Genomic DNA, 27,337 nt, shown 5'->3' with positions numbered 1-27,337 from the left:
AGATTAGTCAAACACGATCTGCCTTTTACAAATCCGTGTTGGCTCTCCTTAATTAGCTTAAACCTCTCCAAATGCCCGTTAATTTTTTCCTTGATTATTGTTTCTAAAACTTTACCCACCACAGATGTTAAACTGACCGGCCTGTAGTTACTAGGATTGTCCTTACACCCTTTCTTGAACAATGGTGTCTCATTTGTCACTTTCCAATCCTCAGGCACCTCGCCCGCATCTAGAGAAGATTGGAAAATTATGGCAAGCCCTTCCGCTATCTCCTCCTCCAATTCCCTCAGCAACCTGGGATGCAAGCCATCTGGACCAGGTGACTTATCCACTCTAAGCATACCCAGCCTTTCTAGTACATCCTGTCTATCAATTTTCACCCATTCCATTTCTTCTACCTTTTCCACTGCTACCGATATTTGGTCAGCATCCACCTCCTTAGTAAACACCGATACAAGGTACTCATCGAGTATTCTAGCCTTGCCCTGCACCTCTAAGCATATATCACATTCTTTATCTCCAACAGGCCCGACCCGGCCTCTTACTACCCGCTTACTGTTTACATGCCGGTAGAAGATTTTTGGGTTCCCTTTTATGTTAACCACCATTCTACTCTCATATTCTCTCTTTGCCAATCTTATTTTCATCTTCACTTCCCCTCTCAGCTTGTTGTATTTGGTCTGGTTCTCCCTTGAAGAATTCACCTGGCATGCATCATACACCCTCTTTTTTTGTTTCATCATCTTCTCTATCTCCCTCGTCATCCAAGGAGCCCTTGCTTTGGTTCCCTTACCCTTCCCTCTTGTTGGAATGCACCTAGCCAAGAGAGAGAGACAGAGAGAGAGACAGCGAGAGAGAGAGAGAGCGAGCGAGACAGAGATACAAACACAGGGCTAACCCCTGTAAATATTAAAACACTCCCGGGGACCCCCTGTAAATATTAACACACTCCCGGAGACCCCCTGTAAATATTAACACACTCCCGGGGACTCCCTGTAAATATTAACACACTCCCGGAGACCCCCTGTAAATATTAACACACTCCCGGGGACACCCTGTAAATATTAACACACTCCCGGAGACCCCCTGTAAATATTAACACACTCCCGGGGACACCCTGTAAATATTAACACACTCCCGGAGACCCCTGTAAATATTAACACACTCCCGGAGACACCCTGTAAATATTAACACACTCCTGGAGACCCCCAGTAAATATTAACACACTCCCGGAGACCCCCTGTAAATATTAACACACTCCCGGGGACACCCTGTAAATATTAACACACTCCCGGAGACCCCCTGTAAATATTAACACACTCCCGGAGACACCCTGTAAATATTAACACACTCCCGGAGACACCCTGTAAATATTAACACACTCCCGGAGACCCCCTGTAAATATTAACACACTCCCGGAGACCCCCTGTAAATATTAACACACTCCCGGGGACACCCTGTAAATATTAACACACTCCCGGAGACCCCCTGTAAATATTAACACACTCCCGGGGACACCCTGTAAATATTAACACACTCCCGGAGACCCCTGTAAATATTAACACACTCCCGGAGACACCCTGTAAATATTAACACACTCCCGGAGACCCCCAGTAAATATTAACACACTCCCGGAGACCCCCTGTAAATATTAACACACTCCCGGGGACACCCTGTAAATATTAACACACTCCCGGAGACCCCCTGTAAATATTAACACACTCCCGGAGACACCCTGTAAATATTAACACACTCCCGGAGACACCCAGTAAATATTAACACACTCCCGGAGACACCCTGTAAATATTAACACACTCCCGGAGACAGCCTGTAAATATTAACACACTCCCGGGGACCCCCTGTAAATATTAACACACTCACGGAGACCCCCTGTAAATATTAACACACTGCCGGAGACACCCAGTAAATATTAACACACTCCCGGGGACCCCCTGTAAATATTAACACACTGCCGGAGACACCCTGTAAATATTAACACACTCCCGGAGACCCCCTGTAAATATTAACACACTCCCAGAGACCCCCTGTAAATATTAACACACTCCCGGAGACACCCTGTAAATATTAACACACTCCTGGGGACCCCCTGTAAATATTAACACACTCCCGGAGACCCCCTGTAAATATTAACACACTCCCGGAGACCCCCTGTAAATATTAACACACTCCCGGAGACCCCCTGTAAATATTAACACACTCCCGGAGACCCCCTGTAAATATTAACACACTCCCGGAGACACCCTGTAAATATTAACACACTCCCGGGGACCCCCTGTAAATATTAACACACTCCCGGAGACACCCTGTAAATATTAACACACTCCCGGAGACACCCTGTAAATATTAACACACTCCCGGAGACACCCTGTAAAGATTAACACACTCCCGGAGACACCCAGTAAATATTAACACACTCCCGGAGATACCCTGTAAATATTAACACACTCCCGGAGACCCCCTGTAAATATTAACACACTCCCGGGGACCCCCTGTAAATATTAACACACTCCCGGAGACCCCCTGTAAATATTAACACACTGCCGGAGACACCCAGTAAATATTAACACACTCCCGGGGACCCCCTGTAAATATTAACACACTGCCGGAGACACCCTGTAAATATTAACACACTCCCGGAGACCCCCTGTAAATATTAACACACTCCCGGAGACCCCCTGTAAATATTAATACACTCCCGGGGACCCCCTGTAAATATTAACACACTCCCGGGGACCCCCTGTAAATATTAACACACTCCCGGAGACCCCCAGTAAATATTAACACACTCCCGGAGACCGCCTGTAAATATTAACACACTCCCGGGGACCCCCTGTAAATATTAACACACTCCCGGAGACCCCCTGTAAATATTAATACACTCCCGGGGACCCCCTGTAAATATTAACACACTCCCGGGGACCCCCTGTAAATATTAACACACTCCCGGAGACCCCCAGTAAATATTAACACACTCCCGGAGACCGCCTGTAAAGATTAACACACTCCCGGGGACCCCCTGTAAATATTAATACACTCCCGGGGACACCCAGTAAATATTAACAAACTCCCGGGGACACCCTGTAAATATTAACAAACTCCCGGGGACACCCTGTAAATATTAATACACTCCCGGAGATCCCCTGTAAATATTAACACACTGCTGGAGACACCCTGTAAATATTAACACATTCCCGGACACCCCCTGTAAATATTAACACACTCCCGGGGACCCCCTGTAAATATTAACACACTCCCGGAGATCCCCTGTAAATATTAACACACTCCCGGAGACCCCCTGTAAATATTAACACACTCCCGGAGACCCCCAGTAAATATTAACACACTCCCGGAGACCCCCTGTAAATATTAACACACTTCCGGGGACCCCCTGTAAATATTAACACACTCCCGGAGACACCCTGTAAATATTAACACACTCCCGGGCACCCCCTGTAAATATTAACACACTCCCGGGGACCCCCTGTAAATATTAACACACTCCCGGAGACCCCCTGTAAATATTAATACACTCCCGGGGACCCCCTGTAAATATTAACACACTCCCGGGGACCCCCTGTAAATATTAACACACTCCCGGAGACCCCCAGTAAATATTAACACACTCCCGGAGACCCCCAGTAAATATTAACACACTCCCGGAGACCGCCTGTAAATATGAACACACTCCCGGGGACCCCCTGTAAATATTAACACACTCCCGGGGACACCCTGTAAATATTAACACACTCCCGGGGACACCCTGTAAATATTAACACACTCCCGGAGACACCCTGTAAATATTAACACACTCCTGGGGACCCCCTGTAAATATTAACACATTCCCGGACACCCCCTATAAATATTAACACACTTCCGGAGACCCCCTGTAAATATTAACACACTCCCGGAGACCCCCTGTAAATATTAACACGCTGCCGGAGACACCCTGTAAATATTAACACACTCCCGGAGACCCCCTGTAAATATTAACACACTCCCGGAGACACCCTGTAAATATTAACAAACTCCCGGGGACACCCTGTAAATATTAATACACTCCCGGAGAACCCCTGTAAATATTAACACACTCCCGGGGACACCCTGTAATTATTAACACACTCCCGGGGACACCCTGTAAAGATTAACACACTCCCGGTGACCGCCTGTAAATATTAACACACTCCCGGAGACCCCCTGTAAATATTAACACACTCCCGGGGACACCCTGTAAATATTAACACACTGCCGGGGACACCCAGTAAATATTAACACGCTCCCGGGGACCCCCTGTAAATATTAACACACTGCCGGAGACACCCTGTAAATATTAACACACTCCCGGAGATCCCCTGTAAATATTAACACACTCCCGGAGACCCCCTGTAAATATTAACACACTCCCGGAGACCCCCTGTAAATATTAATACACTCCCGGGGACCCCCTGTAAATATTAACACACTCCCGGGGACCCCCTGTAAATATTAACACACTCCCGGAGACCCCCAGTAAATATTAACACACTCCCGGAGACCGCCTGTAAATATTAACACACTCCCGGGGACCCCCTGTAAATATTAATACACTCCCGGGGACACCCAGTAAATATTAACACACTCCCGGAGACACCCTGTAAATATTAACAAACTCCCGGGGACACCCTGTAAATATTAATACACTCCCGGAGATCCCCTGTAAATATTAACACACTGCTGGAGACACCCTGTAAATAATAACACACTCCCGGACACCCCCTGTAAATATTAACACACTCCCGGGGACACCCTGTAAATATTAATACACTCCCGGAGATCCCCTGTAAATATTAACACACTCCCGGAGACACCCTGTAAATATTAACACACTCCCGGACACCCCCTGTAAATATTAACACACTCCCGGGGACCCCCTGTAAATATTAACACACTCCCGGAGATCCCCTGTAAATATTAACACACTCCCGGAGACCCCCTGTAAATATTAACACACTCCCGGAGACCCCCAGTAAATATTAACACACTCCCGGAGACCCCCTGTAAATATTAACACACTTCCGGGGACCCCCTGTAAATATTAACACACTTCCTGGGACCCCCTGTAAATATTAACACACTCCCGGAGACACCCTGTAAATATTAACACACTCCCGGGCACCCCCTGTAAATATTAACACACTCCCGGGGACCCCCTGTAAATATTAACACACTCCCGGAGACCCCCTGTAAATATTAATACACTCCCGGGGACCCCCTGTAAATATTAACACACTCCCGGGGACCCCCTGTAAATATTAACACACTCCCGGAGACCCCCAGTAAATATTAACACACTCCCGGAGACCCCCAGTAAATATTAACACACTCCCGGAGACCGCCTGTAAATATGAACACACTCCCGGGGACCCCCTGTAAATATTAACACACTCCCGGGGACACCCTGTAAATATTAACACACTCCCGGGGACACCCTGTAAATATTAACACACTCCCGGAGACACCCTGTAAATATTAACACACTCCTGGGGACCCCCTGTAAATATTAACACATTCCCGGACACCCCCTATAAATATTAAAACACTTCCAGAGACCCCCTGTAAATATTAACACACTCCCGGAGACCCCCTGTAAATATTAACACGCTGCCGGAGACACCCTGTAAATATTAACACACTCCCGGAGACCCCCTGTAAATATTAACACACTCCCGGAGACACCCTGTAAATATTAACAAACTCCCGGGGACACCCTGTAAATATTAATACACTCCCGGGGACACCCTGTAAAGATTAACACACTCCCGGTGACCCCCTGTAAATATTAACACACTCCCGGAGACCCCTGTAAATATTAACACACTCCCGGAGACCCCCTGTAAATATTAACACACTCCCGGAGACACCCTGTAAATATTAACACACTCCCGGAGACCCCCTGTAAATATTAACACACTCCCGGAGACCCCTGTAAATATTAACACACTCCCGGGGACACCCTGTAAATATTAACACACTCCCGGGGACACCCTGTAAATATTAACACACACCTGGAGACCCCCTGTAAATATTAACACACTCCCGGAGACACCCTGTAAATATTAACACACTCCCGGAGGCTCCCTGTAAATATTAACACACTCCCGGAGACACCCCGTAAATATTAACACAATCCCGGGGACCCCCTGTAAATACTAACACACTCCCGGGGACCCACTGTAAATATTAACACACTCCCGGAGACCCCCTGTAAATATTAACACACTCCCGGAGACACCCTGTAAATATTAACACACTCCCGGGGACCCCCTGTAAATATTAACACACTCCCGGGGACCCCCTGTAAATATTAACACACTCCCGGGGACACCCTGTAAATATTAACACACTCCCGGGGACACCCTGTAAATATTAACACACACCTGGAGACCCCCTGTAAATATTAACACACTCCCGGAGACCCCCTGTAAATATTAACACACTCCTGGGGAGACCCTGTAAATATTAACACACTCCCGGAGACCCCCTGTAAATATTAACACACTCCTGGGGAGACCCTGTAAATATTAACACACTCCCGGAGACCCCCTGTAAATATTAACACACTCCCGGGGACCCCCTGTAAATATTAACACACTCCCGGGGACCCCCTGTAAATATTAACACACTCCCGGGGACCCCCTGTAAATATTAACACACTCCCGGGGACACCCTGTAAATATTAACACACTCCCGGGGACACCCTGTAAATATTAACACACACCTGGAGACCCCCTGTAAATATTAACACACTCCCGGGGACACCCTGTAAATATTAACACACTCCCGGAGACCCCCTGTAAATATTAACACACTCCTGGGGACACCCTGTAAATATTAACACACTCCCGGAGACCCCCTGTAAATATTAACACACTCCCGGAGACCCCCAGTAAATATTAACACACTCCCGGAGACCCCCTGTAAATATTAACACACTTCCGGGGACCCCCTGTAAATATTAACACACTCCCGGAGACACCCTGTAAATATTAACACACTCCCGGGCACCCCCTGTAAATATTAACACACTCCCGGGGACCCCCTGTAAATATTAACACACTCCCGGAGACCCCCTGTAAATATTAATACACTCCCGGGGACCCCCTGTAAATATTAACACACTCCCGGGGACCCCCTGTAAATATTAACACACTCCCGGAGACCCCCAGTAAATATTAACACACTCCCGGAGACCCCCAGTAAATATTAACACACTCCCGGAGACCGCCTGTAAATATGAACACACTCCCGGGGACCCCCTGTAAATATTAACACACTCCCGGGGACACCCTGTAAATATTAACACACTCCCGGGGACACCCTGTAAATATTAACACACTCCCGGAGACACCCTGTAAATATTAACACACTCCTGGGGACCCCCTGTAAATATTAACACATTCCCGGACACCCCCTATAAATATTAAAACACTTCCAGAGACCCCCTGTAAATATTAACACACTCCCGGAGACCCCCTGTAAATATTAACACGCTGCCGGAGACACCCTGTAAATATTAACACACTCCCGGAGACCCCCTGTAAATATTAACACACTCCCGGAGACACCCTGTAAATATTAACAAACTCCCGGGGACACCCTGTAAATATTAATACACTCCCGGGGACACCCTGTAAAGATTAACACACTCCCGGTGACCCCCTGTAAATATTAACACACTCCCGGAGACCCCTGTAAATATTAACACACTCCCGGAGACCCCCTGTAAATATTAACACACTCCCGGAGACACCCTGTAAATATTAACACACTCCCGGAGACCCCCTGTAAATATTAACACACTCCCGGAGACCCCTGTAAATATTAACACACTCCCGGGGACACCCTGTAAATATTAACACACTCCCGGGGACACCCTGTAAATATTAACACACACCTGGAGACCCCCTGTAAATATTAACACACTCCCGGAGACACCCTGTAAATATTAACACACTCCCGGAGGCTCCCTGTAAATATTAACACACTCCCGGAGACACCCCGTAAATATTAACACAATCCCGGGGACCCCCTGTAAATACTAACACACTCCCGGGGACCCACTGTAAATATTAACACACTCCCGGAGACCCCCTGTAAATATTAACACACTCCCGGAGACACCCTGTAAATATTAACACACTCCCGGGGACCCCCTGTAAATATTAACACACTCCCGGGGACCCCCTGTAAATATTAACACACTCCCGGGGACACCCTGTAAATATTAACACACTCCCGGGGACACCCTGTAAATATTAACACACACCTGGAGACCCCCTGTAAATATTAACACACTCCCGGAGACCCCCTGTAAATATTAACACACTCCTGGGGAGACCCTGTAAATATTAACACACTCCCGGAGACCCCCTGTAAATATTAACACACTCCTGGGGAGACCCTGTAAATATTAACACACTCCCGGAGACCCCCTGTAAATATTAACACACTCCCGGGGACCCCCTGTAAATATTAACACACTCCCGGGGACCCCCTGTAAATATTAACACACTCCCGGGGACACCCTGTAAATATTAACACACTCCCGGGGACACCCTGTAAATATTAACACACACCTGGAGACCCCCTGTAAATATTAACACACTCCCGGAGACCCCCTGTAAATATTAACACACTCCTGGGGACACCCTGTAAATATTAACACACTCCCGGAGACCCCCTGTAAATATTAACACACTCCCGGAGACCCCCTGTAAATATTAACACCCTCCCGGAGACCCCCTGTAAATATTAACACACTCCCGGAGACACCCTGTAAATATTAACACACTCCCGGGGACCCTCTGTAAATATTAACACACTCCCGGAGACCCTCTGTAAATATTAACACACACCCAGAGACTCCCAGTAAATATTAACACACTCCCGGGGACCCCCTGTAAATATTAACACACTCCCGGAGACACCCTGTAAATATTAACACACTCCCGGGGACCCCCTGTAAATATTAACACACTCCCGGAGACCCCCTGTAAATATTAACACACTCCCGGAGACCCCCTGTAAATATTAACACACTCCCGGGGACACCCTGTAAATATTAATACACTCCCGGAGACCCCCTGTAAATATTAACACACTCCCGGAGACCCCCTGTAAATATTAACACACTCCCAGAGACCCTCTGTAAATATTAACACACACCCAGAGACCCCCAGTAAATATTAACACACTCCCGGAGACTCCTTGTAAATATTAACACACTCCCGGGGACCCCCTGATAATATTAACACACTCCCGGAGACACCTGTAAATATTAACACACTCCCGGAGACCCCCTGATAATATTAACACACTCCCGGAGACACCTGTAAATATTAACACACTCCCGGAGACCCCCTGATAATATTAACACACTCCCGGAGACCCCCTGATAATATTAACACACTCCCGGAGACACCTGTAAATATTAACACACTCCCGGAGACCCCCTGATAATATTAACACACTCCCGGAGACCCCCTGATAATATTAACACACTCCCGGAGACCCCCTGATAATATTAACACACTCCCGGAGACCCCCTGTAAATATTAACACACTCCCGGAGACCCCCTGATAATATTAACACACTCCCGGAGACCCCCTGTAAATATTAACACACTCCCAGACTCCCTGTAAATATTAACACACTCCCGGAGACCCCCTGTAAATATTAACACACTCCCGGAGACCCCCTGTAAATATTAACACACTCCCAGACTCCCTGTAAAGGGAGGGCCGCAGGCGTGACCCGCCCAGCTTTACGATGCTGTACTCACGTGGCTGAGAGCTGCCTCCGAATGCAACCTGACCCCCGTCACTCTGCGTCCATGGGAACGGGAGCCGGAGAAGTCGACCGCGACCGGGATTCGGCATTCCTTTCCGGCGAGGCCGAGCGGGATTTGGCCGGCGACTGCGAGTTGGCCGGGGAGACGGAACGGGAGCGGGACCGGTCCTTCTCGGGCGACCGCTGGGGCGTGCCCTCCGCCTCGGGCGACTTGGAGCCCCGCCGGGCCGGCGAGCCCTCTCTCTGGGGCGAGCCCTCCCTCTGGGGCGAGCCCTGCCTCTCGGGCGAGACCGAGCGCGACCTGGAGCCCGACTGCTCCCGCTCAATTGACCGAGAGCGGGACCGGCTGCGCGAGGACGCCTTGCCCCGCGTCTTCACGGGCGAGGGCGATTTGGACGGGGACTTCGAGCGGGAGCGGGAGCGGGACAGGGAACGCGAGGGTTTGGACCGGGACTGGCCCTTGCCCCTGGCCGCATTCTTGGAGCGGGACCTGGAGCGGGAGCGGGATCGCGATCGGGATCTGCTGGAGCGGGTCCGGCTACGACTGCGGGTCCGGGAGCGGCTGCGACGTCTCCGTCTTGGGCTGTAAGAAAGGCAGAGAAATCGTGACTTGAAGGTGTTCCATTCAATCCACCCCACCCGAGAGTCCGTAACCACACTCGCGGAGACACCCGGTAAATATTAATAAACTCCTGGAACCACCCTGTAAATATTAACACACTCCCGGAGACCCCCTGTAAATATGAACACACTCCCGGAGACCCCCTGTAAATATTAACACTCCCGGGGACACCCTGTAAATATTAACAAACTCCCGGGGACACCCTGTAAATATTAACACACTCCCGGGGACACCCTGTAAATATTAACACACTCCCGGAGACACCCTGTAAATATTAACACACTCCCAGGGACCCCCTGTAAATATTAACACACTCCCGGAGACACCCTGTAAATATTAACACACTCCCGGGGACACCCTGTAAATATTAACACACTCCCGGGGACACCCTGTAAATATTAACACACTCCCGGAGACACCCTGTAAATATTAACACACTCCCGGGGACCCCCTGTAAATATTAACACACTCCCGGAGACCCCCTGTAAATATTAACACACTCCCGGAGACCCCCTGTAAATATGAACACACTCCCGGAGACCCCCTGTAAATATGAACACACTCCCGGGGACACCCTGTAAATATTAACACACTCCCGGGGACACCCTGTAAATATTAACACACTCCCAGGGACACCCTGTAAATATTAACACACTCCCGGAGACCCCCTGTAAATATGAACACACTCCCGGAGACCCCCTGTAAATATTAACACACTCCCGGAGACCCCCTGTAAATATGAACACACTCCCGGGGACACCCTGTAAATATTAACACACTCCCGGGGACACCCTGTAAATATTAACACACTCCCGGGGACACCCTGTAAATATTAACACACTCCCGGAGACCCCCTGTAAATATTAACACACTCCCGGAGACAACCTGTAAATATTAACACACTCGCGGAGACCCCCTGTAAATATTAACACACTCCCTGAGACACCCTGTAAATATTAACACACTCCCGGGGACACCCTGTAAATATTAACACCCTCCCGGAGACCCCCTGTAAATATTAACACACTCCCTGAGACACCCTGTAAATATTAACACACTCCCGGAGACCCCCTGTAAATATTAACACACTCCCGGAGACTCCTTGTAAATATTAACACACTCCCGGAGACCCCCTGTAAATATTAACACACTCCCGGAGACCCCCTGTAAATATTAACACACTCCCGGAGACCCCCTGTAAATATTAACACAGTCCCGGAGACTCCTTGTAAATATTAACACACTCCCAGAGACCCCCTGTAAATATTAACACACTCCCGGGGACCCCCTGTAAATATTAACACAGTCCCGGAGACTCCTTGTAAATATTAACACACTCCCAGAGACCCCCTGTATATATTAACACACTCCCGGACAACCCCTGTAAATATTAACACACTCCCGGAGACTCCTTGTAAATATTAACACACTCCCAGAGACCCCCTGTAAATATTAACACACTCCCGGAGACCCCCTGTAAATATTAACACACTCCCGGAGACCCCCTGTAAATATTAACACACTCCCGGAGACCCCCTGTAAATATTAACACACTCCCGGAGACCCCCTGTAAATATTAACACACTCCCGGAGACCCCCTGTAAATATTAACACACTCCCGGAGACCCCCTGTAAATATTAACACACTCCCGGAGACCCCTGTAAATATTAACACACTCCCGGAGGCACCCTGTAAACATTAACACACTCCCGGAGACCCCCTGTAAATATTAACACACTCCCGGAGACCCTCTGTAAATATTAACACACTCCCAGAGACCCCCTGTAAATATTAACACACTCCCAGAGACCCCCTGTAAATATTAACACACTCCCGGGCACCCTGTAAATATTAACAGACTCCCGGGGACCCCCTGTAAATATTAACACACGCCCGGAGACACCCTGTAAATATTAACACACTCCCGGAGACCCCCTGTAAATATTAACACACTCCCGGGGACCCCCTGTAAATATTAACACACTCCCGGGGACCCCCTGTAAATATTAACACACTCCCGGAGACCCCCTGTAAATATTAACACACTCCCGGGGACCCCCTGTAAATATTAACACACTCCCGGAGACCCCCTGTGAATATTAATACACACCCAGGGACACCCTGTGAATATTAACACACTCCCGGGGACTCCCTGTAAATATTAACACACTCCCGGGGACCCCCTGTATATATTAACACACTCCCAGAGACCCCCTGTAAATATTAACACACTCCCGGAGACTCCTTGTAAATATTAACACACTCCCGGAGACCCCTGTAAATATTAACACACTCCCGGAGACACCCTGTAAATATTAACACACTCCCGGGGACCCCCTGTAAATATTAACACACTCCCGGAGACCCTCTGTAAATATTAACACACTCCCAGAGACCCCCTGTAAATATTAACACACTCCCGGAGACCCCTGTAAATATTAACACACTCCCGGAGGCACCCTGTAAATATTAACAGACTCCCGGAGACCCCCTGTAAATATTAACACACTCCCGGAGACCCACTGTAAATATTAACACACTCCCGGAGACCCCTGTAAATATTAACACACTCCCGGAGACCCCCTGTAAATATTAACACACTCCCAGAGACCCCCTGTAAATATTAACACACTCCCGGAGACCCCTGTAAATATTAACACACTCCCGGAGGCACCCTGTAAATATTAACAGACTCCCGGAGACCCCCTGTAAATATTAACACACTCCCGGAGACCCTCCTGGGGACCCCCTGTAAATATTAACACACTCCTGGGGACCCCCTGTAAATATTAACACACTCCCGGGGACCCCCTGTAAATATTAACACACTCCCGGGGACCCCCTGTAAATATTAACACACTCCTGGGGACCCCCTGTAAATATTAACACACTCCTGGGGACCCCCTGTAAATATTAACACACTCCTGGGGACCCCCTGTAAATATTAACACACTCCCGGGGACCCCCTGTAAATATTAACACACTCCTGGGGACCCCCTGTAAATATTAACACACTCCTGGGGACCCCCTGTAAATATTAACACACTCCCGGGGACCCCCTGTAAATATTAACACACTCCCGGAGACCCCCTGTAAATATTAACACACTCCCGGGGACCCCCTGTAAATATTAACACACTCCCGGGGACCCCCTGTAAATATTAACACACTCCCGGAGACACCCTGTAAATATTAACACACTCCCGGAGACCCCCTGTAAATATTAACACACTCCCGGAGACCCCCTGTAAATATTAACACACTCCCGGAGACCCCCTGTAAATATTAACACACTCCCGGGGACCCCCTGTAAATATTAATACACTCCCGGAGACCCCCTGTAAATATTAACACACTCCCGGAGACACCCTGTAAATATTAACACACTCCCGGAGACACCCTGTAAATATTAACACACTCCCGGGGACCCCCTGTAAATATTAACACACTCCCGGAGACACCCTGTAAATATTAACACACTCCCGGGGACCCCCTGTAAATATTAACACACTCCCGGGGACCCCCTGTAAATATTAACACATTCCCGGGGACCCCCTGTAAATATTAACACACTCCCGGGGACCCCCTGTAAATATTAACACACTCCCGGAGACACCCTGTAAATATTAACACACTCCCGGGGACCCCCTGTAAATATTAATACACTCCCGGAGACCCCCTGTAAATATTAACACACTCCCAGAGACCCTCTGTAAATATTAACACACTCCCGGAGACACCCTGTAAATATTAACACACTCCCGGAAACCCCCTGTAAATATTAACACACTCCCGGAGACCCCATGTAAATATTAACACACTCCCGGAGACACCCTGTAAATATTAACACACTCCCGGGGACACCCTGTAAATATTAACACACTCCCGGGGACCCCCTGTAAATATTAACACACTCCCGGGGACTCCCTGTAAATATTAACACACTCCCGGAGACCCCCTGTAAATATTAACACACTCCTGGGGACCCCCTGTAAATATTAACACACTCCCGGAGACCCCCTGTAAATATTAACACACTCCCGGGGACACCCTGTAAATATTAACACTCCCGGAGACCCCCTGTAAATATTAACACACTCCCGGAGACCCCTGTAAATATTAACACACTCCCGGAGACCCCTGTAAATATTAACACACTCCCGGAGACTCCTTGTAAATATTAACACACTCCTGGAGACCCCTGTAAATATTAACACACTCCCGGAGACACCCTGTAAATATTAACACACTCCTGGAGACCCCCTGTAAATATTAACACACTCCCAGAGACCCCCTGTAAATATTAACACACTCCCGGAGACCCCTGTAAATATTAACACACTCCCGGAGACCCCCTGTAAATATTAACAGACTCCCGGGAACCCCCTGTAAATATTAACACACTCCCGGAGACACCCTGTAAATATTAACACACTCCCGGAGACACCCTGTAAATATTAACACACTCCCAGAGACCCCCTGTAAATATTAACACACTCCCGGAGACCCCTGTAAATATTAACACACTCCCGGAGACCCCCTGTAAATATTAACACACTCCCGGGGACACCCTGTAAATATTAACACACTCCCGGAGACCCCTGTAAATATTAACACACTCCCGGGAACCCCCTGTAAATATTAACACACTCCCAGAGACCCCCTGTAAATATTAACACACTCCCAGAGACCCCCTGTAAATATTAACACACTCCCGGAGACACCCTGTAAATATTAACACACTCCCGGGGACACCCTGTAAATATTAATATACTCCCGGGGACCCCCTGTAAATATTAACACACTCCCGGGGACCCCCTGTAAATATTAACACACTCCCGGAGACACCCTGTGAATATTAATACACACCCAGGGACACCCTGTGAATATTAACACACTCCCGGAGACCCCCTGTAAATATTAACACACTCCAGGGGACACCCTGTAAATATTAACACACTCCCGGAGACCCCCTGTAAATATTAACACACTCCAGGGGACACCCTGTAAATATTAACACACTCCCGGGGACCCCCTGTAAATATTAACACACTCCAGGGGACACCCTGTAAATATTAACACACTCCCGGAGACCCCCTGTAAATATTAACACACTCCAGGGGACACCCTGTAAATATTAACACACTCCCGGAGACCCCCTGTGAATATTAATACACACCCAGGGACACCCTGTGAATATTAACACACTCCCGGAGACCCCCTGTAAATATTAACACACTCCAGGGGACACCCTGTAAATATTAACACACTCCCGGAGACCCCCTGTGAATATTAATACACACCCAGGGACACCCTGTGAATATTAACACACTCCCGGAGACACCCTGTAAATACTGACACCCACCTCCTACTCCTCCTGTAGCGAGTCGACCTGCGGTTGCTGCTGCCTCCTCCCCTGCGGTAGGAGTCCGGTGGGCGCGAGTATCTCGCCATCTGCACCCTCAGCTCGCGGCCGTCCAGGATGGCGCCGTCCATGGCGTCGATGGCGTCCTCGGCATCACGCTTGTCGTAGAAACGCACGAAGGCGAAGCCGCGGCTCTCCCGTGTGAAGCGGTCCCGGGGGATGTACACGTCCCCCACCTGGGCGCGGAGACGAGAGAGAGAGAGAGGGGGGGGCGGTGTCAGGAGAAGATCGGAAACAGGAGCAGGACTCGGCCATTCGGCCCCTCGAGCCTGCTCCGCCATTCAATGAGATCATGGCTGATCATCCAAATTCAGTACCCTGTCCCTGCCTTCTCCCCATACCCCTTGATCCCTTTAGCCTTAAGAAATATATCTAACTCCTTCTTGAATATATTTAATGAATTGGCCTCAACTGCCTTCTGTGGTAGAGAATTCCACAGGTTCACCACTCTCTGGGTGAAGAAATTCCTCCTCATCTCTGTCCTAAATGGCTTACCCCTTATCCTTAGACTGTGACCCCTGGTTCTGGACTCCCCCGCCATCGGGAACATCCTTCCTGCATCTAGTCTGTCTAGTCCTGTTAGAATTTTATAAGTTTCAATGAGATTCCCCTCTCATTCTTCTAAACTCCAGCGAGTATAAGCCCAATCGACCGAATCTCTCCTCATACGTCATTCCTGCCATCCCAGGTATCAGTCTGGTGAATCTTCGCTGCACTCCCTCCATGGCAAGAACATCCTTCCTCAGATAAGGTGACCAAAACTGCACACAATACTCAAGGTGTGGTCTCACCAAGGCCCTGTACAACTGCAGCAAGACATCCTTGTTCCTGTACTCGAATCCTCTCGCTACGAAGGCCAACATACCATTTGCCTTCTTAACCGCCTGCTGCACCTGCATGCTTACCTTCAGCGACTGGTGCACAAGGACACCCAGGTCTCGTTGCACTTCCCCTTCTCCCAATCTATTGCCATTCAGATAATAATCTGCCTTCCTGTTTTTGCCACCAAAGTGGATAACCTCGCATTTATCCACATTTTACTGCATCTGCCCAATCACCCAACCTGTCCAAATCATACTGGAGTTTCTCGGCATCCTCCTCACAGCACACACGCCCACCCAGCTTTGTGTCGTCTGCAAACTTGGAGATATTACATCTAGGTTGATTGCCGGGTGCGAGAGGGGAGAGAGAGGACAATGTCTGACCCCAGTGCCCCACTCGGGTTCCCATCAGAGGGAGAGGAGGCCTCTACGTGACAGTGAGGAGGATTGTAACAGGCTTGAGGAGGACTTACAGACTGGTCAAATGGGCAGGCAGGTGGCAGATGCAATTTAACACAGGGAAGTGTGAAGTGATACATTTTGTTCAGAAGAATGAGGAGAGGCAATATAAACTGAACGGTACAGTGTTAAAGAGGGTGCAGGAACCGAGGGACCTGGGAGTGGACGTACCCAAATCTCTGAAGGTGGCAGGACAAGTTGAGAGGGCCGTTAACAAAGCACACGGGATCCTGTACTTTATTAATAGAGGAATAGAGTAAAAAAGCAAGGAAGTTATGCTAAACTCTTTATAAATCACTGGTTAGGCCCCAGCTGGAGTAGTGTGTTCAATTCTGGGCACCGCACTTTAGGAAGGATGTCAGGGTCTTGGAGAGGGTGCAGAGGAGCTTGACTAGAATGGTACCAGGGATGAGGGACTTCAGTGATGTGGAGAGACTGGAGAAGCTGGGATTGTTCTCCTTGGAGCAGAGAAGGTTAAGGGGAGATTGACCAGAATGGTACCAGGGATGAGGGACTTCAGTGATGTGGAGAGACTGGAGAAGCTGGGGTTGTTCTCCTTAGAGCAGAGAAGGTTAAGGGGGAGATTGACCAGAATGGTACCAGGGATGAGGGACTTCAGTGATGTGGAGAGACTGGAGAAGCTGGGATTGTTCTCCTTAGAGCAGAGAAGGTTAAGGGGAGATTGACCAGAATGGTACCAGGGATGAGGGACTTCAGTGATGTGGAGAGACTGGAGAAGCTGGGGTTGTTCTCCTTAGAGCAGAGAAGGTTAAGGGGAGATTGACGAGAATGGTACCGGGGATGAGGGACTTCAGTGATGTGGAGAGACTGGAGAAGCTGGGATTGTTCTCCTTAGAGCAGAGAAGGTTAAGGGGAGATTGACCAGAATGGTACCAGGGATGAGGGACTTCAGTGATGTGGAGAGACTGGAGAAGCTGGGGTTGTTCTCCTTAGAGCAGAGAGGGTTAAGGGGGAGATTGACCAGAATGGTACCAGCGATGAGGGACTTCAGTGATGTGGAGAGACTGGGGAAGCTGGGATTGTTCTCCTTGGAGCAGAGAAGGTTAAGGGGAGATTGACCAGAATGGTACCAGGGATGAGGGGCTTCAGTGATGTGGAGAGACTGGAGAAGCTGGGATTGTTCTACTTAGAGCAGAACAGGTTAAGGGGAGATTGACCAGAATGGTACCAGGGATGAGGGACTTCAGTGATGTGGAGAGACTGGAGAAGCTGGGGTTGTTCTCCTTAGAGCAGAGAAGGTTAAGGGGAGATTGACCAGAATGGTACCCGGGATGAGGGTCTTCAGTGATGTGGAGAGACTGGAGAAGCTGGGATTGTTCTCCTTAGAGCAGAGAAGGTTAAGGGGAGATTGACCAGAATGGTACCCGGGATGAGGGTCTTCAGTGATGTGGAGAGACTGGAGAAGCTGGGGTTGTTCTCCTTCGAGCAGAGAAGGTTCAGGGGAGATTGACCAGAATGGTACCCGGGATGAGGGTCTTCAGTGATGTGGAGAGACTGGAGAAGCTGGGATTGTTCTCCTTTGAGCAGAGAAGGTTAAGGGGAGATTTGATAGAGGTGTTCAAAATCATGAAGGGTTTTGATGGAGTAAATAAGGAGAAACTGTTTCCAGTGGCAGGAGGGTCGGTAACCAGAGGACACAGATTGAAGATAATCGGGAAAAGAACCAGAGGGGAGATGAGGAGAATGTTTTTGACGCAGCGAGTTGTTGTGATCTGGAATGCACTGCCTGAAAGGGCGGTGGAAGCAGATTCAATAGTAACTTTCAAAAGGGAATTGGAGAAATACTTGAAGGGGAAATTTGTGGGGCTGTGGGGAAAGAGGGGGAGTGGAACTAATTGGAGAGCTCGACCACAGAGCCATCACAGGCACGATGGACCGAACGGCCTCCTCCTGTGCTGTATGATTCTAACCCACCGCCCCGTCAGTGACTGAGGGTGGAGGTTCAATCACAGGTCCCAGGAGGGGGTGTAACCGAGACAGACAAATGACTGGGGGAACCGCTCACCTCGCCATACTTCTCGAAGACACGTTTCAGTGTTTCGGGTGACGTTCTATAGGTCAGATTGTCGACTTTCAGGCTCGTCATTCCTTCAATATCCGGGGGCCCACTCCGATCGTAGCTCATGGCAGGATTCCCAGTGGTATTCCTGGAGTCAGAGACAGCGCGAGTGAGTACATGGGTACGCCCCGCCTCCCGTTAACACCCAGACAGACTCAAGACTACTCCCCGCCTCCCGTTAACACCCAGACTGCCCCCCGCCTCCCGATAACACCCAGATACAGACTACTCCCCGCCTCCCGTTAACACCCACAGACACACAGGCTACTCCCCGCCTCCCGTTAACACCCAGACTGCTCCCCATCTCCCGTTAACTCTCAGACACACATACTCCCCGCATCCTGTTAAAACCCAGACAGACAGACTGCTCCCCGCCTCCCGTTAACACCCAGACAGACACACATGGCTGATTATCATCAGTCTTTAGATCCCAGCCACATACCCACCTCCCACACAACTGTCCCCGCCCCACATTATTCCCCGCATATTATTCATAAGAACATAAGAAATAGGAGCAGGAGTCGGCCATTCGGCCCCTCGAGCCTGCTCCGCCATTTAATGAGATCATGGCTGATCTGATCTTGGGCTGAACTCCATTTCCCTGCCCGCTCCCCATAATCCATCACTCCCTTATTATTCCCCCCACATTATTCCATATTATTTCCCCCACATTATTCTATATTATTTTCCCCAATTATTCCATATTATTCCCACATTATTCCCCATTATTATTCCCACATTATTCCACATTATTCCATATTATTCCCACATTATTCCATATTATTCCCACATTATTCCCCATTATTATTCCATATTATTCCCCCACAATTCCATATTATTCCCCCACATTATTCCATATTATTTCCCCCACATTACGCCATATTAATTATTCCATATTATTTCCCCCACATTATTCCATAATTCCACATTATTCCCCATTATTACACCCACATTATTCCATAATTTCCCTCCCATTATTCCATATTATTTCCCCCCCGCATTATTCCGCTCACATTATTTCCCCCATATTATTCCATTGTTCCCCCATATTATTCCCCCCACATATTTTCTCCATCTCTCCTTTTCTCACCCTCCCTCTCTCCTTTTCTCTTTCTCACCCTCCCTCTCTCCTTTTCTTTCTCACCCTCCCTCTCTCTCCTTTTCTCTTTCTCACTCTCCCTCTCTCCTTTTCTCTTTCTCACTCTCCCTCTCTCCTTTTCTCTTTCTCACCCTCCCTCTCTCTCCTTTTCTTTCTCACCCTCCCTCTCTCTCCTTTTCTCTTTCTCACTCTCCCTCTCTCCTTTTCTTTCTCACTCTCCCTCCTTTTCTTTCTCCCTCTCCCTCCTTTTCTTTTTCTCCCCCTCCTTTTCTCTTTCTCACCCCCCCTCCTTTTTAATTTCTCCCTCTCTCTCTCACTCTTTCCCCCCTCTCTCTCTCTCCTTTTCTCTCTCTCACCCTCCCTGTCTCTTTCCCTCTTTTTCTCTTACCCAATATCCCTCTCTCTCTCTCAATCTCACCCTCCCTCTCTCCTTTTCTCTTTCTCACCCTCCCTCTCCTTTTCTCTTTCTCACTCTCCCTCTCTCCTTTTCTTTCTATTTCTCTCCCTCTCCTTTTTTCCTCACACTCTCTCCTTTTCTCTCACTCTTTTCCCCATCCCTCTATCTCTCTCCTTTTCTCACTCTTTTCCCCATCCCCCTCTCTCTCTCTCTCTCCTTTTCTCTCTCTCACCCTCCCTGTCTCTTTTCTCTTTCCCTCTTTTTCTCTTACCCAATATCTCTCTCAATCTCTCCCTCCCTCTCTCTCTTTCTCCCTCTCTCTATCCCTCCCGCTCACCCCCTCCCTCGCTCTCTCTCCCTCTCACCCTCTCCCTCCCTCCATCTCTCCCCTTCTATCTCTCTCACCCTCACTCTCTCCACACAGGCCGCCAGAAGGAAGCGAAAATGGCGCCCGGAAGTGACGCCGCCTGCGGGGCAACCGGAAGTCGCCTCCCTCCCCCGCGGGGCCGCCGGCCCAGTGCGGGGCGGAAGTGATCCGTTGTGGGGACCGCGGAGCGGAGCGGGAGAGAGGGGCGGAAGTGACAGCGGCGGACCAGCAGTGCGGGGCGCAACGTGGAGGCGATGGCGGGGGGGCGGAAGTGAAGGTCGGAAGACGGCGGCAGCGGACCGCCCTGCGGGGCGGAAGTGACGGTCGGAAGGCGGCGGACCGGGCTGCGGGGCGGAAGTCAGGCCTGGAGCCGCTAAATTTAAAAATCTAACTTCTTTAACATATAGGAGGATAAAAATGAAAAGAAACGCTCAAAGTGGGCCGGCGGGCGGATTTGCTGAGGTAAAGTGCGGGCGGTTTGTGGCTTCTCGCCATTTAAAGGCTTTAAAACATCGAGTGAAAGGGCGGCCGGGGGGGAGGGGCGCTTTAACATTAACATTTTATTTTATTCAATTGTTTTTTGGGGGATTTTTTTTTCTCTCCCGGATTCCGCCTAAAGCCGCCGTCCTGAATATCCCAACTGAATCAGCATTTCTCTTCAAAAATTCCCCACTTCAGCATCTTATTCATTCTTAATTTTTCACTATTAAGATCATTTTTTTCATTATTAACATCATTTTCCCATTTGGGGGACAGATTTCCTTATTGTTTGGAGGGTTGGCACAACAATTGGGTTTATTTATCATAATTTCTGAATATAACTCATAATTTCTCTTAAATTTCCCACTTCCTGAGCTTATTAATTCTTAATTTATCATTATTAATTCTTCATTATTAACACCATTTTCCTAACTGGGGGGAACAGATTATTGTTTGGAGGGTTGGTACAACAATTGGGTTTATTTATAATAATTTCTGAATATAACTCATCAATTCTCTTAAATGTCCCACTTCATGAGCTTATTAATTCTTAATTTTTAATTATTAAGATCATTTTCCCAACTGGGGGACAGATTTCCTTCCTATTTGGTGGGTGGGACAACAATTGGGTTTATTTTTAATGACTTCTCAATATAAATCATCATTTCTTTTAAATTCCCCACTTCCTGAGCTTATTAATTCTTCATTTTTCATTATTAATTCTTCATTTTTCATTATTAACATTTTCCTAACTGGGGTAACATATTGTTTGGAGGGTTGGTACAACAATTGGGTTTATTTATAATTACTTCTGAATATAAATAATCATTCCTGAGCTTATTAATTCTTAATTTTTCATTATTAACATCATTTTCCCAACTGGGGGACAGATTTCATAGAAACATAGAAGATAGGAGCAGGAGTAGGCCATTTGGCCCCTCGAGCCTGCTCCGCCATTCAATGCGATCATGGCTGATCATCCAAATTCAGTGCCCTGTCCCTGCCTTCTCCCCATACCCCTTGATCCCTTTAGCCTTAAGAAATATATCCAACTCCTTCTTGAATATATTTAATGAATTGGCCTCAACTACCTTCTGTGGTAGAGAATTCCACAGGTTCACCACTCTCTGGGTGAAGAAATTCCTTCTCATCTCTGCCCTAAATGGCTTACCCCTTATCCTTAGATTGTGACCCCTGGTTCTGGACTCCCCTGCCATCGGGAACATCCTTCCTGCATCTAGTCTGTCTAGTCCTGTTAGAATTTTATAAGTTTCAATGAGATCCCCTCTCATTCTTCTAAACTCCAGCGAGTACAAGCCCAATCAACCCAATCTTTCCTCATACGCCATTCCTGCCATCCCAGGTATCAGTCTGGTGAATCTTCGCTGAACTCCCTCCATGGCAAGAACATCCTTCCTCAGATAAGGCGACCAAAACTGCACACAATACTCAAGATGTGGTCTCACCAAGGCCCTGTACAACTGCAGCAAGACATCCTTGCTCCTGTACTCGAATCCTCTCGCTACGAAGACCAACATACCATTTGCCTTCTTAACCGCCTGCTGCACCTGCATGCTTACCTTCAGCGACTGGTGCACAAGGACACCCAGGTCTCGTTGCACTTCCCCTTCTCCCAATCTACTGCCGTTCAGATAATAATCTGCCTTCCTGTTTTTGCCACCAAAGTGGATAACCTCGCATTTATCCACATTATACTGCATCTGCCCAATCACCCAACCTGTCCAAATCATACTATTAATTCTTAATTTTTTATTATTAATATCATTTTCCCAACTGGGGAACAGATTTCCTGCCTGTTTGGGGGGTGGGACAACAATTGGGTTTATTTATAATTACTTCTGAATATAAATCATAATTTCTCTTAAATTCCCCACTTCCTGAGCTTATTAATTCTTAATTTTTCGTGATTAATATAATTTTTCCCATTCGGGGAAAGATTTGCTCCCACTTTGGGGGCTGGGACAACAATTGGGTTTATTTTTAATTGGTTTGCAATCTAAATTCTCATTTCTGTCCAAATTTCCCATTTCAGTTGTACAAGGTATTGGTGAGACCGCATCTGGAATACTGCGTACAGTTTTGGTGTCCATACTTAAGAAAGGACATACTTGCTCTCGAGTCAGTACAAAGAAGGTTCACTCGGTTAATCCCGGGGATGAGGGGATGGACATATGAGGAGAGGTTGAGTAGATTGGGACTCTACTCATTGGAGTTCAGAAGAATGAGAGGCGATCTTATTGAAACATATAAGATTGTGAAGGGGTTGGATCGGGTGGATGCGGTGAGGATGTTCCCAATGATGGGTGAAACTAGAACTAGGGGGCATAGTCTTAGAATAAGGGGCTGCTCTTTCAAAACTGAGATGAGGAGGAACTACTTCACTCAGAGGGTGGTAGGTCCATGGAATATGCTGCCCCAAAAAGCTGTAGAAGCTACATCATTACATAAATTTAAAACAGAAATAGACAGTTTCCTAGAAGTAAAGGGAATTAAGGGTTACGGGGAGCGGGCAGGAATTTGGACATGAGTCTAGGTTCGGATCGGTCATGGCCCTGTGGGTAGCGGAGCGGGCCCAGGGGCCGTGTAGCCTGATCCTGCTCCTATTCCGTGTGTCTAATTCTGTTCGATTCAGGAGATGGTTCTGTGATAGTGGATTGGCGGTTAGGATCAGATCAGCCATGATCTTATTGAATGGCGGAGCAGGCTCGAGGGGCTGATTGGCCTACTCCTGCTCCTATTTCTTATCTTCTTATGTTCATGGGGTTATTAATTCTTCGTTTTTCAGTTTTAATATCATCTTCCTATTTGGGGGGAAAAAATGTCCTTCCTGTTTGAGAGGACGGTTGAACATTGTCCAAATTATTTAATTTTAATTTAACGTATCTCTGTCCTCTCGAATCTCCCTAAAACCGGAATTTTATGAGACAACTTTAGCTTCGTATTTAACATTTTTATTACATTTAACTTCTTCTGAAGGTGTCCCACCTGGGGGAGGATAAAGGGGCAACTATTGGGCTTATTTTAAAATTATTTTTCAAGGTAATTTATTTCTATCCAACTTTCCATTTTATCAGGTTATTTCTTAATTTTTATTTTAAAAGTAATTTTTCCATTTGATTAAGTATTCATAAGAACATAAGAAGTAGGAGCAGGAGTAGGCCATACGGCCCTTCGGGCCTGCTCCGCCATTCAATAGGATCATGGCTGATCCGAACCTAGACTCACGTCCACTTCCCTGCCCTCTCCCCGTAACCCCTAATTCCCTTATCTGCTAGGAAACTGTCTATCTCCATTTTAAATTTATTTAATGTTGCAGCTTCCGCAGCTCTCTGAGGTAGCAAATTCCATAGATTTACTACCCTCTGAGTGAAGAAGTTTCTCCTCATCTCAGTTTTGAAAGGGCAGCCCCTTATTCTTAGATTATGCCCCCTAGTTCTAGTCTCACCCATCAGTGGAAACATCCTCACCGCATCCACCCGATCAAGCCCCCTCACAATCTTATATGTTTCGATAAGATCGCCTCTCATTCTTCTGAACTCCAATGAGTAGAGTCCCAACCTACTCAACCTTTCCTCATACGTCAACCCCCTCATCTCCGGAATCAACCGAGTGAACCTTCTCTGAACCGCCTCGAGAGCAAGTATATCTTTTCTTAAATATGGAAACCAAAACTGCACGCAGTATTCCAGGTGTGGCCTCACCAATACCCTGTATAACTGCAGCAAGACTTCCCTGTTTTTATACTCCATCCCCCTTGCAATAAAAGCCAAGATTCCATTGGCCTTCCTGATCACCTGATGTACCTGCATACTAACCTTCTGTGTTTCATGCACCAGGACCCCCAGATCCCTTTGTACTGCAGCACTTTGCAGTTTCTCTCCATTTAGATAATAACTTGCTCTTTGATTTTTTTCTACCAAAGTGCATAACCTCACACTTTCCAACACTATATTGCATCTGCCAAATCTCTGCCCACTCACTTAGCCTGTCTATGTCCCTTTGCAGGTTTTTTATGTCCTCCTCACTCACTGCTTTCCCTCCCATCTTTGTATCGTCGGCAAACTTGGATACGTTGCACTCGGTCCCCTCCTCCAAATCGTATTTGGGGTGGGGGAGAGGTGACCATTGGGTTTATTTATAATTAATTTTCAATATAAGTGATCAATTCTAGGAACAGGAGGAAGCCATTCGGCCCCTCGAGCCTGTTCCGCCATTCAGTGAGATCATGGCTGATCTTCTACCTCATCTCCACTCTCCTGCACTATCCCCATATCCCTTGATTCCCTGAATATCCAAAACTCTCTCGATCTCAGCCTGGAATATACTCAACGACTGAGCCTCCACAGCCCTCTGGGGCAGAGAATTCCAAAGATTCACCGCCCTCCGAGTGAAGAAATTCCTCCTCATCTCAGTCCTCAATGGCCGACCCCTTATCCTGAGACTGTGACCCCTGGTTCGAGACTCTCCAGCCCAGGGGGGAAACAGCCTCTCAGCATCTACCCTGTCAAACCTTGTAAGAATTGTATGTGTTTCAATGAGATCACCTCTCATTCTTCTAAACTCTAGAGAATATAGGCCTAGTCTACCCAATCTCTCCTCATAGGACAACCCCCCCATCCCAGGAACCAGTTGCACTCCCTCTATGGCAAGTATATCCTTCCTTGGGTAAGGAGAGCAAAACTGTACACAGTACTCCAGGTGTGGTCTCACCAGGGCCCTATATAATTGCAGTAAGACGTCTCTACTCTTATAGATGCAGGAAGGATGTTCCCGATGGTCGGGGAGTCCAGAACCAGGGGTCACAGTCTAAGGATAAGGGGTAAGCCATTTAAGACTGAAATGAGGAGGAATTTCTTCACCCAGAGAGTGGTGAACCTGTGGAATTCTCTACCACAGAAGGTAGTTGAGGCCAATTCATTAAATATATTCAAGAAGGAGTTAGATATATTTCTTAAGGCTAAAGGGATCAAGGGATATGGGGAGAAGGCAGGGACAGGGTACTGAGTTTGGATGGTCAGCCATGATCTCATTGAATGGCGGAGCAGGCTCGAGGGGCCGAATGGCCGACTCCTGCTCCTATCTTCTATGTTTCTATACTCAAATCCTCTTGTAATAAAGGCCAACATACCATTTGCTTTCCTAGTTGCTTGCTGTACCTGCATGTTAACTTTCAGTGATTCGTGTACAAGGACACCCAGGTCCCTCTGAACACCAACATTTCCCAATCTCTCTCCGTTTAAAAAATATTCTGCTTTTCGATTTTTCCTACCAAAGTGGATAACTTCACATTTCTCCACGTTATATTCCATTTGCCATGTTCTTGCCCACTCACTTAGCCTGTCTATATCCCCTTGAAGCCTCTCTGCATCAACAGCAACAACATCGTGTATTTATATAGCGCCTTTAACGTAGTAAAACGCCCCAAGGCGCTGCACAGGAGTATTGTGGGACAAAGAAATTTGACACCAGGCCATATAAGGACAGATTAGGGCAGGTGACCAAAAGCTTGGTCAAAGAGGTAGGTTTTAAGGAGCGTCTTAAAGGAGGAAAGAGAGGTAGCGAGGCGGAGAGGTTCAGGCAGGGAATTTCAGGGCCCGGGCAACAGAAGGCACGGCCGCCAATGGTGGAGCGATTATAATCAGGAATCCTCAAGAGGGCAGAATTAGAGGAGTACAGATATCTCAGCGGGTTATAGGGTTGGAGGAGATTACAGAGATA

The 27,337-nt window shown here is 47.9% G+C and overlaps 1 protein-coding gene across 2 annotated transcripts in view; it reads right to left on the bottom strand.

Annotated features, from left to right (window-relative positions):
• The window catches only part of LOC147084814 (uncharacterized), a 24,223-nt gene extending 2,939 nt beyond the window's left edge, over nt 1-21,284 (bottom strand). Inside the window, exons 1-4 of one of the 2 annotated variants that reach the window (XM_085979530.1) lie at nt 21,157-21,284; nt 19,202-19,343; nt 15,836-16,071; nt 9,840-10,430 (exon numbers count right to left, since the gene is read on the bottom strand). In XM_085979530.1, the coding sequence (XP_085835656.1) occupies nt 9,878-10,430; nt 15,836-16,071; nt 19,202-19,321 (909 nt within the window). In that variant the 5' untranslated portion in view covers nt 19,322-19,343; nt 21,157-21,284 and the 3' untranslated portion in view covers nt 9,840-9,877. Of the gene's footprint in view, nt 1-9,839; nt 10,431-15,835; nt 16,072-19,201; nt 19,344-20,268; nt 20,294-21,156 lie in introns of those variants that run through there. The other variant, XM_085979529.1, reaches the window with a different exon arrangement.
• Between the last annotated feature and the right edge of the window lie 6,053 nt (nt 21,285-27,337).

Source organism: Somniosus microcephalus, unplaced genomic scaffold, assembly GCF_052327205.1.
Source record: "Somniosus microcephalus isolate GS21.2 unplaced genomic scaffold, FLI_Smic_1.0 unresolved_chr9, whole genome shotgun sequence".
NCBI lineage: Eukaryota > Metazoa > Chordata > Chondrichthyes > Squaliformes > Somniosidae > Somniosus > Somniosus microcephalus.
Note: the sequence above shows the minus strand (reverse complement) of the source record. Positions and strands in the feature narration are given on the sequence as shown.